This window comes from Hydra viridissima, unplaced genomic scaffold (assembly GCF_058129835.1).
Source record: "Hydra viridissima isolate aposymbiotic clone 2 unplaced genomic scaffold, HvirCarnegie_v1 scaffold_9, whole genome shotgun sequence".
In the NCBI taxonomy this organism is placed as follows: domain Eukaryota; kingdom Metazoa; phylum Cnidaria; class Hydrozoa; order Anthoathecata; family Hydridae; genus Hydra; species Hydra viridissima.
The window spans coordinates 2455301-2470540 of NW_028324308.1; the positions used below are offsets into that span (position 1 = coordinate 2455301).

A 15240-nucleotide genomic window follows, 5' to 3' on the forward strand; every position below is an offset into this window, starting at 1 on the left:
GGTCAGTAACTTTAACTAAAGGTCAATGACTTCAGTTTCCTTTTGATCACACTTTCTTCTTAGTAAACATGAACATTAAAAGATGGAAATATAAATTTCTTTCTTTTTCACGTAAATTTACATGCAGCATAAAGATAATTTTTGTTTTTATACACTATAACTGTCTATTTTATTGGATAATATACTTAGTAAAATCACAGAATTTATTTTAAAAATAAACTTTAGTATTTTCTCAAAAGTAATTATCCGAAATAGAGTTAAGACCGCAATGAAGAACAGTTGAGAATTTTGTTGCAATTATGGGCAGTCAAAAGGGCAATTTCTTATCTGATTATTTTTATTTGCATTTGATCTGTCATAATGACAGATCAAATGCAAATAAAAATTATTCAATTTCAAAAAAATTCAAAGCCATTTTTATGGGAAGGTTTAACGTAATAAAAGTTAAGTAGCAGTTCTTGGTAGGGCAGAGATTTGTGACCATTAGGCAGCTGTAGTGCTTACTTCTATCATTAAAAACTCCGCCTAATTATGTCACGCCAATTTGAATTCAACGAGAACGCATACATTGTTGAGAAACTATTTCACAGAGTTTGAAAGATCAGTTTAAAAGAATAACTTTTCTTAGGGTTAGGGTTAGGCTAAGGGTTTTACCATTTAATTTGATGGAAAATCGTTTAAGATTTAATCAAAAAATTACCTTTGAAGTTGCTTTTTTTTTAATAAATAAAAACTGATGCTCGCGGTAATTCGAAACCTAACTCTAACAAAGAGATAAATATGGTCAGGAGGTAATTGATCAAAGTAGAATGGATTTATCTGGTTAGGTAACAGACATTAAAGTTAATTTCGTTAACGGATTTCGTGCTTGTTCAAGAAGATAAGATAGCAGGAAGTTTTTCTCCACGATTATTAAAGATGGCTTCTATATTTGCGGAAAAAAATCTGTTTTTCATTTTATTTCAATATACATTTATAAATTTTTTGAGAATATTTTTGTCAATTTTTCTTTTTTACTATAAACTTATTTCACTATTTATCAAAAGATTACTACTTGAAATGAGCAATTTAATTGCTTGAGTCTTAAATCATAATAAATCAAGGTGGAATATTTAAATTTACAAATCATGTTAAGACATAGTATTAACATATTTTCATTTTTTTTTTAGAAACTTTATTCTCAAAACTTATTAGTAAAAATGAAAAAGATAGGCCGTTGCCAAAAAAAGTTATGGTTTAAAGGAAATCCCAGATACAATCATTAGAAATCCTGAATATAATATTCAAATAGTTATGGAATTTAAAGTCAGGGTGTTTGGATTTATGTCATATTATTTTTATATCTTTAACTCCTTAGCTTTAATATTTTTATCAATATATTTATCTTTAGGAACTTACCTATATATACAATTAATACTTACATATCTAACTAAGATGGTTTTAGCAGATTTGGGTCGCAAGATTACTAGTGCTCTAAAATCTCTCAGTAATGCCACAGTTATAAATGAGGAAGTTCTAAATCTTATGCTGAAAGAAATCTGTGCAGCTTTACTAGAAGCAGATGTCAATGTCCAGCTTGTTCAAAAATTAAGAGCTAATATAAAGTTTGTGCTTTAGATTTCATTTTTTTTTTTTTTTTTTTTTTCAATTTATGTTTATAATTTATTTTCAAAACAGTTTGTGGTTTATAGAAATGCAGCTAATTTTGAAGAAATGGCAGCTGGAACCAACAAGCGAAGGTTGATACAGCACACTGTATTTCAAGAACTTTGCAAGGTTTTTGAAGTTTGTTAGTAAACAATTAAGAATTCTTAAAAAATTGTATTAAAGTTTATCTGAAATTAGGTGCTACTTTTTGTATATGGACTAAATGAGGGTACTTATTCATATTTACTTGTTATGCAATGTACTTATTCCTGTCCTCTAATAAAGTTTAGATTGTTTTTCCATTAATAGTATTTCTTCTGTAGTTTTACCAAAAGTCAAAATTTTTGCTGTTAAATTTTAAAGTATGACAAAGGTTCAAAAATATGTAAATAAATTTTTTCATCTAAAGTATAAAGTTAATTATATTGGTACAGAAACTCTCTAATTTTTTTAATTAAAAGATAAATTTTCTTCTTACACCAGAAATATTGCATCAGAACACTCAATTTCCTTAAATTAGGAAGAATAAAATTATTGTGAGATGGTTCTTAAATTTTTCTCAACTATCTCGTTTCACTTTAGCCATAAAATGGAATTTGAAAAATTTGTTTTAATTTCAACTTTAGTATTTAGTATTTTTTAGCTTTGATTGTTTTATCACCTCAAAAAGTCATATCAATAAATATATTCAATTATTCAAACTATTTAAGTAAAAGCATTTTTTAAATAAAACAAATTTACAAGCCACTCTATAATAATTGTTAATAAGCTAAAAAAGGTTTACCAAGAAAATATCTCTACTTAAATACATAAGTTGGTATTCTTTTTTTATATAATTAAAATTGTTAATATACATTTGAAATCATAATTAAGCTGCTAATTTTATATTGTTTAATATTACAGTTATTAAAATAACAAAAAGATTATCTATATAAACTAGTTTGAGTTTTTTTTTTTTTTTTTTTTTTTCAAATATTGCCAGAAAGCTGTTAATATTTCCTACTGATGATAAGATTGGGAATGAGTTTGAAATGACTTTTTAAAAACACAGCACAATTTAACAGTTTATAATGAGTGAAACAATTTAGAAAAATAATTTTTTTTTTTAAAGAAATATTTTACCTAAACCTTTTGCAATGACCAAATGAAAATAAAAAATAAAAAAAAATTTTGTTTATATCTTTTACTAGCTAGCAAAAATTCTTTTAAAGTTCCTAATCTTTCAACATTTCAAAAGTCAGTACTCCTCAAACATAATCAATAAGAAAAAGCAAAAAAAAGTTTTCAAAGTGTAATAATTGGGGTTTGTTTTAAAATACATTAAAACTCACAACTTTTCCCCAAGCTATAATTGAGTTCGTTAGGAACCTTTCACTGAAATAAACATCTGATCTCTTATAATAGGCTGTCTTGTAGTCTTAAAAGTTGTGATTTATAATTTCCTTTAGGTTTTTCCATTTTTTAGCTTGTTGACCCTGGAGTAAAAGCATGGCAACCAAGCAAAGGAAAGAACAATGTCATAATGTTTGTTGGGCTGCAAGGAAGTGGTAAAACAACTACTTGCACAAAGGTACTTTAATTAAAAAAAAAGTTTATTGTAAAACAAAAGAAAATTTAGTAGTGTTAAGATGGTTGTGCATTTGGTAACAATAATTTAACATAAAGTCTTTTAATGATATAAAGCAGTTACAATAAGTCTGGTAACTGCACAAACACAAGCTGCAACCTGCACAAGCTACATAGAAAATTTAAATGGTTAGGTGGTGTGGTACAGTTGGTTTAGATGATTTTTTTCATTTTCGTTTCTTAGTTCACATTTTGTTCATATTTCCTTTTTCGTTTCTTAGTTCATATTTCTTAGTTCTTCGTTTCTTAGTTCATATTTTGTATGGTTAGTATGATTATTTTTAAACATGGTTAGAAAATTGTTTTAAGTCAAAAAGTTTTTACATGTAAAATAGTCATATTATTTTTTGGTAAGATGTATTTCAAACAAACATAATGCTGAAATCTTTTTTTTTTATTTTTTTTTTTTTATAATATTATCTAAAATTGACCCAATGTTAGTAATTGCTGTTTTCTCATTAAGTCCATTATATGTTTTATTTAGTTGGCTTATTATTATCAAAAGAAAGGTTGGAAGACTTGCTTAGTATGTGCAGATACTTTTCGAGCAGGTAAAAAGGAGTTTTGATTTTTTTAGTAATTTTATTCTTCCAACATTTAACTTAGTATTTAAGTTAAGAATTTTGTGTACTATTTGTAACATAAGATGGGGAAGGAGGAATTTAGTAAATTTTTTCCTTTTAAAGTTTTTTTAATATAAAATGTTGATAGTAACTATTATATCAGTCATTGCTAAATTGTTTTTATTATATTTTATTTATTTTTTTTATTTATCTTGCAAAAAAAATAACAATAGTTTTATGAAGGAGCATAAGTAGATAAATGAATTTTGAATATAAACAGATAAAAAAAGGTTTCTCCATAATGCTAAGAAAAAAAGCTTAAGGTTGAAGAAGTTGTATCAAAAATCATTTAAATTTATTTACTGAAATGTTTTTGAATGAAAAGTATTTGTTTTTTTTTTTGATTGACTAAAAAGCAGAATAATTTAATCCTTTATTTTTATTTTTTTACTCTTTTTATTTTTTGTTCTGATTTCTAATACTTTGTTCTTTGCTCTTTTTTTTATTTTAAACCTTCTCTTACTAGCAGGAGTGAAATATTGTAACTGCTGAAATTTTTACATTTATAGGTGCATTTGATCAGTTGAAACAAAATGCTTTAAAAGCTAGAATCCCATATTATGGAAGGTAAGATGGCATATTAGATAATTATTTATTTTAGAATCTGCTTCCTAATCATGATTTTTAAATCAATTTTGCTAACATAAACTCCATTCTTAAACTATTAGGAGTTTTAATGATTACTAAGAGAATTTATCATTTAGCTAAAGGTGTTACATTTTTATACGTTCTTGAGTTAGAAAATTGTAAAGTTATGATATTTTTGAGGACTCTCGTAATTTATTATCTTTGTGTATTTTAATGACTTGTTATTTCATTTTTAGTTATGCAGAACCTGACCCAGCAGTAATAGCAACAGATGGTGTTGAAAAGTTTAAGAATGAAAACTTTGAAATTATTATTGTGGATACCAGGTTCTTATCTCATCTTTTTTTTATTTTTTAATATTGTTAAGTCATGATATACATGTAAATAGATTACTTCAATTTAAAAAATGTAAAAAGAAAAGGTCTGTTTAGGTAAAGAAACAGTAAAAAGGTTAAAAGAAATAGGCATTTAAATGGCACAGAAATTAAAAATAGTATGAATAATTCCCAAGAAGATTCAATTATTTGTGACAACAGTGAAGCAAGAAAAACACTTCTTCAGCCCCCCCCCCCCCCCCAAAAAAAAAAAAAAAAAAAAAAAAAAGGCTACAGCGGACAAAACAGCATGAATGATTAACTGTGGAAACACGTTCTTTGAAAAAGTGATTTCATCTGTTAAACTTTTATGTGATGAATTAGATGAATATGTCAAAAAATTAATGTTCAAGATTGAAGAAATTAATGTGAAGATTGAATTGTGGCAAAAATTGAAAAGTTAGTGGCATGAAATAGACTTTCAAAAATTGGAAAGTTAGTTATGAAGAATGCCATGAATATGTTAAGTGATAATCACTAAAGGTGGCTATATAGATGAAAGCAAGTTATAAATTGACTTTGTTAATTTATTATATTTTTTTCCTGTAATTTTAATTATTATTTGTAGAGCATATATTTTAAGTGTTTTTCTTTTTTAATTTTTCCCCTTGTTTGTAAAATATTGAAAACTTTGAAAAGTAGGTAAGTATATTGTATTGTTTTGTTTTTATTGTAAGTTTTTTGGTTCAGTATTTCTATTTCTTGTTTATTTTATGTTGCCAATTTATTATATGTATTTTTATATATATTATAATTATTATATATTATATAATTTATTATATGTATTTTTATATATATTATAATTATTATATATTATATAATTTATTATATGTATTTTTATATATATTATAACTATTATATATTATATAATTTATTATATGTATTTTTATATATATTATAATTATTATATATTATATAATTTATTATATGTATTTTTATATATATTATAATTATTGTATATTATATAATTTATTATATGTATTTTTATATATATTATAATTATTATATATTATATAATTTATTGTATGTATTTTTATATATATTATAACTATTATATATTATATAATTTATTATTTTTATATTAGTGGTCGGCATAAGCAGGAAGATTCACTTTTTGAAGAAATGTTACAAGTTTCTAATGCAGTTGTAAGTAAAGAAAATCTCTCAAATTTTCTTCATAAAACATACTATTTAAAACAAGACATAAGCAAAATAAAAACCAGTTGCTCTATTTATAATTACATTCAAGGTGTAGAAAAGTTTCTGCACAAAGGAATATTAAATATATATATATATATATATATATATATATATATATATATATATATATATATATATATATATATATATATATCTGTATGTTTTCTTTGAATCATTTCATGTAATTTTAGTAATCATTTGAATTCTCTTAGTATTTTTTAATATTATTAAGTCAAAATGTTATTTCTTTGTTTTGCTTTTGCTGTTTAAACCTTTCTACATGCACCCTGTTATCATAAGTATGCACCCTGTTATCATAAGTATGCTTAGTTTCTCTTAACTAGATAATAATCACTAAGTAATCATAACTAGATAATCATTAAAAAAAAAAATTATGTAAATATTGTATCCATCATATTTCCTCTTAAATTTTTAGGAAATATAATTCTTTTTGTATCTTGAAAATATGAATATAAATCTTTTTGATACTTTTATTCCACTCTTCAGAGCAATAGTTTATATTTCAGTAAAATTTTAGTAAATCAACAGTTTAGTTTATATTTTAATTTTAGTAATTAGACAATATTCAAGTGAAGTGCTGTTTGAAATAAAATCATTTTGGAAGTTTTAGAGCATTTGTTATGGTTTGTTTTAATTTCCTTTTCTTTTTTTCTTTTTTTCTTTTTTTTTTGTTTATTTTCAAATTCTGTATTTTTAGTCTCCAGATAACATTATATTTGTGATGGATGCGTCGATTGGTCAAGCTTGTGAAGCTCAGGTAAAAAGAATGTTAAAAGAACTTTTTATTATACATTTAATTCATTGATTTTTATGTAATAGGTTAATAATATACACTATCTACCAAGTAGATATTGTATGTTAATAACCTATTACATAAAAGTGTTTTGAAAAGTTTATATATTTAAAATAATATATAATATATGTTATGCATTATATACATTATAATAAATAGTTAACATAGTTTAATATATCATAAAGATTGAATGAAAGGGTGAATCTAATGCCCTTTTTTTTTTATATAAAAAAAAAAAAATTTTCTTAGGTCTTATTTTCTTCTTTAATTTTTTTCCATTTAATAAGATGACATTTCTGAAAAAGATTCAACAAAACTAGACATCAACTATAGTTTTAACCAATGAAATCACTTTTTGAATGGTTGCATTTAAAAAAAAAAATTGGACATCAATTATGGTTTTAACCAATGAAATTACTTTTTGAGTGGTTGCATTTTAAAAAATAACATAACTTTTTAAATTTATATTACTTGGAAATTTAGATAACCACTATTAATTTTGCAATAATACTGCTGTCACTTGATTAAAAAATAAAATATATATAAACATTTAAAAGTATATCTGATGTGTGAATATATAATCCATGTTGAGGCTAGAGAACATCAATAACTGACTTGATAGCCAGAATGCTGTCAGCTAAAGCCCATTACTCTCCATCAATTTTACTCCTCCAAGGAGCAAGAAGCTAAAAGTTTTGTTTAAGAATTGCAATTGTACTCTTTAACATCTGAGGATGGAAAAATATCAGGTCATTCCACAGAGCATGTTGTAGATTTGCATAGAATCCATTCAGCAAGAAGTCAATAGCTCTATTTTCCTCGTGACTAAATGAACTGGACTCAAACTGCTACATATGATCAGGTATGTGTGAATGAAACTGCTCAAAGTGTTTATGAAAGCTAAGTGGTGTCTGGCAACTTTGAAACCTCAGTTTTTAGGTTAGCAAATTCAATGTGCTTGAAAAATTAGATCAACCCAGGTATTGCTGAACTGTGATGCATGCTGATGATAGAATCAATTCAAATCCATGACTTGAGCAGCTTGGCAATAATATCACCAGGTTTGTAATTTTTTCCAAGTTTATAAACTGGAATGTCTAATAACTTAAGAAAATCTGAGGCCAATAATAAAATAATTTATTATTGGCCTCAGATTTTCTTAGTCTTAGTTAACTGACTTTCAATTCCCTGCAACTTCTTGATGCAGTTTGATGTATATCTACATTTCACCAGTATTGTTCTATTTTTAGCATTACCAAGAAGTTTTATGATTTTTTCACAAGCTTAGGCACCATCATTAAGATATATAACAACATAACATCTGAAGGATTGTTGGAAAAAAGAGAGCCAGTTATTTTAGCATCTTTATCATTTATTTTACTCTCAAGCCTGAAGATTTTTGATAATCTTTGTATCACAAACTTGTTCTCCCCATTGTTTTCATTGTTTTCAAAGAACAAATTAGTTTTCATTGTTTTCAAAGAACAAATTTGTTAAGGTGTATTATTCTCAATAGCTTTGTGGTTGCTGTTTCTGTCTTTTGTTTTTTACTTTTGTTTAAAACATCACCAATTTATGAAGTTTATAACAAGCAAAAACTGTAAACAAAAGAATATGAAACCATGGAATAGTTAACATAAAATACAAAAATTATGTAGCTCACAATTTATTCAATTAACACAAAAGTTCTATAATGGTAAAAATGCTATTATTTGTCTATGGAAAAAGTTCAGATTTAAGGTGGACCCTTTAAATCTAATCAAATTTGAAAAAGAAAGTTGGCAGAGTTAGTGAGTTCATCATGAGAAATATTGGAAAGTTTTGGGAATAGGGACAACCCAGTTTTTCAGCATGAGGCCAGAGAATTAAACAGCCAGTAGTGTTTGCAATGATGATGGCCATCAGTTGCAACCCTAATTTAAATACAGATAAAAGCAAAAAGAAAATTTTGTTAAATTATTAAAGAAAATCAATATATGAGATAAAAGAGTTTTCACATAAGCAATAATGTAAAAGTAAAGTTTTTTTTTTTATTCTGTGATGAGTTAGCTTCTCTTTACTAAATCAAAACTTTATTTAAAGCATTCTTTAAGCAAGTAAGCTTTTTTAAGCAAGCAAAGCTTTTTGTGAGTTTGAATATACTTTTTGTTAAATTGATTGGTAAAAGATTAATTTTGCTTTCATCTTTATTCATAAAAACTTTGTTCATAAATAATTTCTTTAAATTAATTATAGTTTAAAAAAACTTTATAAATTAGGCTAGAGCATTCAAAGAGAAAGTGGACGTTGCATCTGTCATTATTACAAAGCTTGATGGTCATGCAAAAGGTGGTGGTGCACTTAGCGCGTAAGTAATAAAGTTTCAATTTGATAACACAACATTAGTGTATAAGCATGTTCATACAAAAATTCCTATTAATTATTAAATTACTTTAGTGTTGCTGGAACTAGTTCACCAATCATTTTCATTGGTACTGGTGAACATATAGATGACTTTGAACCATTTAAAACGCAACCATTTGTTAGTAAACTATTGGGTGAGAATTCTGGAACTCATTTTTTATCCTTTTCAATCAAAATACAATTCAAAAGATATGAATTTTAAAGATTATTTTACAGTCCATAAACTAAAGCAGGAAAATTTAGAAAATTTTTAATTTTTTTATAGGTATGGGAGATATAGAGGGGCTTATTGATAAAGTTAATGAACTAAAACTTGATGAAAATGAAGAGTTAATTGATAAGCTTAAACAAGGTATTCACTATCATGATAGTTCACCTAGTATTAATTTGGTTCAATGAATTTAATAGCAATACACTTAAGGTCATACTAAGTAAATCACGGTTAACTTTTCATTTAGGTGTGTTTACACTTCGTGATATGTATGAGCAGTTTCAAAACATAATGAAAATGGGACCTTTCAGCCAGATTATGGTATTACTTCTTGATACCAATTTTTAAAAAATAAAATTTCTCATTTTATAAATTTAATTTTTTTTTTTTTTTTTTCCTTTCTTTTTATTTTTTGACAAAGTTGTCTGGTGCTGGCTCATTTACAAATATCATCCTCTTACTACAAAACCTAATTTCTAAAAGCATTAGTTTTGGTTAGGGCATCTACTTCAAACATGTTCAAATTTATCTTAAAAAAATTAGCATAACTTATTAAGTAAATTTGAACAAAAGTTTAATTTCTCTTTTAACCAAAAATGACCAGTTTTGAGCCTTCAAGAGATCATTTCTGGCATGTGCTGCTTTTATTCTTTGATCAAAAGAAATCTGCTGCTGAAAGTCATTGTTCGCTTGCAGAAACTTATGAAGAGCATGTACCATCTATTAAAACATGCAAATACTGGTTTAAAAGTAGTGATTTTGATCTAAATGACAAGGAGCGCCCTGGTCAGTCAAGAAAGTTTAAAGATCTGGAATTGCAAGAATTATTAGACAAAGATTCAGCTCAAACTCTAAAACAGTTGTCTGACATGTTAGGAGTCACTGAAGCTGCGGTTAATAAGAGTTTGCAATTGATGGGAAAGACTCAAAAAGAAGGTAAGTTGGTGCTATATGAATTGAAAGAAAGAGATTTGGAAAGAAGATTTGTAATGAGTGAAAACCCTCACCAAAGGTATAAAAGAAAATCCTTTTTGCATCGAATTGTTACAGGTGATGAAAAATGGATCTTTTTTGACAATCCTATGTGAAAAAAATTGTGGTGTGACCCTGGTCAAGTGTCAATATCTACATCAAAGCAAAATATTCGTGGTAAGAAAGTTATGCTTTGCATTTGGTGGGACCAAAGAGGTTTAGTGTATTATAAGCTGCTAAAATCTGAAGAAACTATAACAGGCATACAATACCAACAATAATTGATTGCTTTGAATCAAATTCCTAAAGAAAACTGATTAGATTATGCCAAAAGACACATTAAAGTAATTTTTCAATAACGCTTGTTCATGTGTTGCAAAATGCCTAAAAGAAACACTTGAAGATTTAAGATGGGATGTTTTACCCCACCTGCCATATTCATCAGACATTGCTCCATCAGATTATCATTTGTTTTGGTTGAAGCAGCATTCACTTGGAGAGCAGCATTTTAGTTGCTTTAAAGAAGTTAAAAATTGGCTTGAATCCTGGATAGCTCAAAAACCAGAAAAAATTTTTTATGATGGAATTCATGTTGCCAAAAAGATAGGAGAAGGTTGTTACAAACAATGGAAATTATTTTGATTAAATACATTTTTTATTATTTAGAAACAAAAATATTTTTTATGATGATAAAAAACCCTCAAAATTAAGTTAACCTCCTAATATATATTAAAATTAAAGGCTTTTTTTACATTTTTTAACAGTTAAAGCAAAACCAGTAATTTTTAAAAAAACGTTTTCAGTCCTGTAAATTTTTTTTGTGAAATTGCACTTTTAAAGCTTAAACAACAAATTATGTAAACTAACATTTTTGAACAGTCTTTTGTTAAAAAAAATGAAAACAATAAAAAGTGTTCTGCATTTTAACTTGCTGTTGTAAACCCATGGTATTATCCCTTAAAAAAATTGATTTCAAAAAGATAAAGCAAGTTTATAACTTTGAGCTTACAAAAAAGATTTTAGTTGTACAAAAAAAAAAAAAAAATGTAAAAATTTTAAGAGGTTATCACAACTAGAAGATCTAAGGCATAGGGTTCTTTCAAATTTTCTGAAGAACTACAGAATTCAAGTCCAAAATTTGTAACCATATTCTTAAAGCTCGTTTCTCAAAAACAACAACTATTAGAAGGCATTTAAAAGTAAAACTTGAAATTGAAATTTTAAAATACAATAACCTGGCCTCCAAGGCTGTAAGAAACACCCTTGCTGTCAAAATATGGTGAATTAAAAGTTTTTTTAAAAATGGCATTGAAACTCTGTCTGAAATTAGTACAGTACCTTAAATTTATAAAAAAATAATCTAATTTTTTAACAAGTTTAATGCTTAAAATTGATGTAGTTAAAAGAAATTTCGTAGTAAAGGAGCCATACACTTTGCGGATACCAGAAATAAGTTTTCAGTCATTTAGTTGCTACCATTTTATAATTATAACTTTATAACCGGTTCGTCACCGAAACGATTTATCTTAAGAATGATCTCTCGTCGTCATATTTAACCTCATATCCCTCCAAAGTGCTACTAGATTCCTATTTAATTCCTACTAAATATCAATTTATACCTTAAAGAGTTCTTGTAAAAATCTCTTAGCGATTAAGTTTATTATATCATTTAAAGCATTGTGAAATTTGTTATATCAGAACCAAATTACTTTACGAGTTTATTGTCTCGTTAGTAAAATATCCTGGGCGTGAATAATCCAGTTGAGAAAGGTCCTGGTGTTAAAATAACTGTGGAATATCGGCTGCGAAAAAATAGTTATCATACCGTGTAACTGTATGTAACTCAATATTTGTATTTTAAACTATGTTTTAGGGCATGATTCCGGGTTTCAGTAATGACTTCATATCTAAAGGAAATGAACAGGAGTCCGTTGCTCGATTAAAGAAACTTATGACTATGATGGACAGTATGAATGATACTGGTACAACAAGTTTAATTATTCATTGAATTTCCAGGTTTAATGTCAACCTTTCGATGTTAATTTAGATTGATTGCACATTACATATTTTTGTTTATGAGTTCATAACTAATTTAGTTATGAACTCATAAACAAAATTAATCTTTTTTAGAACTGGACAGTCCCAACGGAGCGAAGTTGTTTACTAAACAGCCCAGTCGTTTGAGTCGAGTGGCTCGTGGTTCTGGTGTATCTTCTCGTGATGTACAAGAATTACTTACGCAATATCAAAAGTTCGCACAAATGGTTAAAAAAATGGGTGGAATCAAGGGTCTTTTTAAGGGTAAAATCATTTTACATACAGACAGATAGACAGACAGACAGACACACGAATGTGTGCATGCATGACAGATAGGTACACGAATATGTGCATGCTTGCTTATGTTCAAATATAAAAAACTATATTTATTTGATTCAAATTCATCAATAGGTGGAGATATGGGAAAAAATGTTAACCCCTCCCAAATGGCTAAGTTAAACCAACAAATGGCAAAAATGATGGATCCCAGAGTCTTGCATCAATTAGGTAAATATAGCTTTTTAACGCATCTATATTTTGTAAGTACATTAATTGTATTTATAAAATACATATACAGTGGTGATTGTAGAAATAGCACACCCTATAACATTTTATTTTATTTGCATTTTATAGTGTGGTTTCTATGTATTTATTTTTAACGGCATTTCTTATGATAACTTACAAGTTGGAACTTGCATTATTTTGACAATAAAACATTTTATTGTCAAATTTGGTTGTATGGACGTGCTCAATTAAATAGCACATGCTAGTGGAAAATCCCATTTATTATCAGAAATGGAAATTTTTCAATAACGTTCTTGAGTACTGGACCAAGGCATTGTAAATAAAACTTGCAATGTACATTAAACTTTCTTGTAGTAACTAGACATGGAGCGAAACAAACATTGATCGTTAAAAAAAAAAAGATGTTATTGAATGTTATTGAATGGACTTCACATTTTTCAAATTTCGTGTCAACTAGAGTATTCTAGAAAATTGTTTTAAAGCTGTCGTAAACATTGAAAAATACAATACCACTGATGAAAAAATTCGAAAGCCACTGCCAAGAAAAACTTTAACCAATATGAATCGCTAAATTGTTAGGATGTCTAAACAAGATCTTTTTTTAACTTCTCATGAAATCAAAATCAAAATTGAAAAATAGTATCATGTAATTGTGTCAGCCTCATTTAATCGTCATCGTTTATAAGAAGCCGGCCGTCGAGGGTGTATAGCAAAGAAAAAAACCCTTGTCTCAAAAAAAATGTTGGTAAAAATGTTTCTTTTTCGAAGAACGTTTTATGGACTGATGAATCCATGTTTAATCGCTTCCAGTCTGATAATAAAGTATATGTTAGGCGTCCTTAAAAGCAAGAAAACAACCCATTTTATACTCTAAAGACGGTGAAGTACGGTGGGAGTAATATTAAGGTTTGGGGAGCTATTTACTAGCATGGTATCGTTCTACTAGTCAAAATTGATGAAAATTTGGACTACAACACAAATAGTAATACAAAAATATTAATATCTGCATACGGCTCAAAGCACGTTTTGTAATACAAAGATGTATTACAAAACGTGGTTTGAGCCGTATGCAGATGATTTCCCACCTGTTACTCAGATTTTAACACACGACAACCACCCAAAGCATATTGCGAGATCTGTAAAATTTTAGCTTGTGGAAAATAAAATTAATGTTCTAGAATGGCCACAGTCTCGATCTGATTCTAATCGAGTATTTATGGTTTTACGAGATAAACAAACTTCTAATTTAAATGAGTTTTGGGGGAAATTCAAAAAGTCTGGAATGCCACTACTGTCGAAAGATTTCAAAGGCTTGTTAACAGTATGCCATCAAGATGAGCTAGTAATAAAGAATAAGAAATACTAAATAAAATATTAATGTTAGTTTTAATGTTTTGGTGTGAACTTTTACGCAGCACTATTTTGTTTGTTTGATGTGCTATTTCTATGATCACAACTTTTCGTTGGATTTTGTAAACTTTTCAATAATTATAGTTATACTTCAGTTAAAAATGATTTTTTTTCTTATGGCTTAAAGGTTATAAATGGAAAATAGTTAGTGATATTTTTTTAAATTTCTCTAATAAAGAAATTATGTGATATGAATAAAACGTTAGATGTGCTATTTCTGTATACATCACCATAGTATACACGGTACAATCATCTGTTTAACTTTTATTATAGGAGGTATGGGAGGTCTTCAAAATATGATGAAGCAATTCCAAGCTGCACCCGGTATGGGGGGCGGGACAGGAGGAAGCTCAAAGTCCAGAAAAAAGTAAAAATTAGCGCTACACGGTCTATTCGACTATATAATGTATATATACCGTCCCTTACCTGGTATGTTTACGCCGAGATGAACAGATCTGTTTCGAATGTTATTGTTTTTGTTAGCAGATGCTGTATTTGCAAACACTTCAAGTTTTATTTCAAGTCTTGTAATGATTTTTACATTGATATATTAATCCCTGTTACATTGGGCCATCGCTATAGGTTACTTTTTACCTTATTTTTATTACTTCATGTAATAAAGAAATTTTCAATGAGTGAATAAGAAATTTTCTTTCGCTTAACTACATAGCGTATGTCTAATGCAAGTTCACCAATATTTTATGTTGGATAATTATGTGTTTTTTTTTGTGTGTGTATTTTTTAATTTAATTTTCAGTTGATAATAATAATGGGGTTTCTAACACAATTGCCAAATATAACTGCGTTTTA

At 27.1% G+C, this 15240-nt stretch overlaps 1 protein-coding gene across 1 annotated transcript; it reads left to right on the forward strand.

The window, feature by feature from the left end:
• The first annotated feature begins 1384 nt into the window (after positions 1–1384).
• On the forward strand, positions 1385–15227 carry LOC145185125 (signal recognition particle subunit SRP54). The gene is made up of 16 exons (XM_090097747.1): positions 1385–1604; positions 1692–1776; positions 3113–3217; positions 3758–3824; positions 4406–4463; positions 4721–4810; positions 5944–6004; positions 6777–6836; positions 9131–9219; positions 9309–9409; positions 9541–9627; positions 9734–9807; positions 12332–12440; positions 12589–12759; positions 12907–13002; positions 14704–15227. Exons 1-16 carry the CDS (start codon positions 1435–1437, stop codon positions 14799–14801), a joined length of 1521 nt encoding a protein of 506 aa, XP_089953873.1. The 5' UTR covers positions 1385–1434; the 3' UTR covers positions 14802–15227.
• The last annotated feature ends 13 nt before the right edge of the window (positions 15228–15240 follow it).

Excerpts from the sequence above, each read along its gene's own strand:
- LOC145185125 (XM_090097747.1), top strand. The coding sequence starts at position 1,435 with ATGGTTTTAGCAGATTTGGGTCGCAAGATTACTAGTGCTCTAAAATCT. Across the intron at positions 3,218-3,757 it reads AAACAACTACTTGCACAAAG|TTGGCTTATTATTATCAAAA; the intron begins GTACTTTAATTA and ends TGTTTTATTTAG. Across the intron at positions 9,220-9,308 it reads GGTGGTGGTGCACTTAGCGC|TGTTGCTGGAACTAGTTCAC; the intron begins GTAAGTAATAAA and ends AAATTACTTTAG.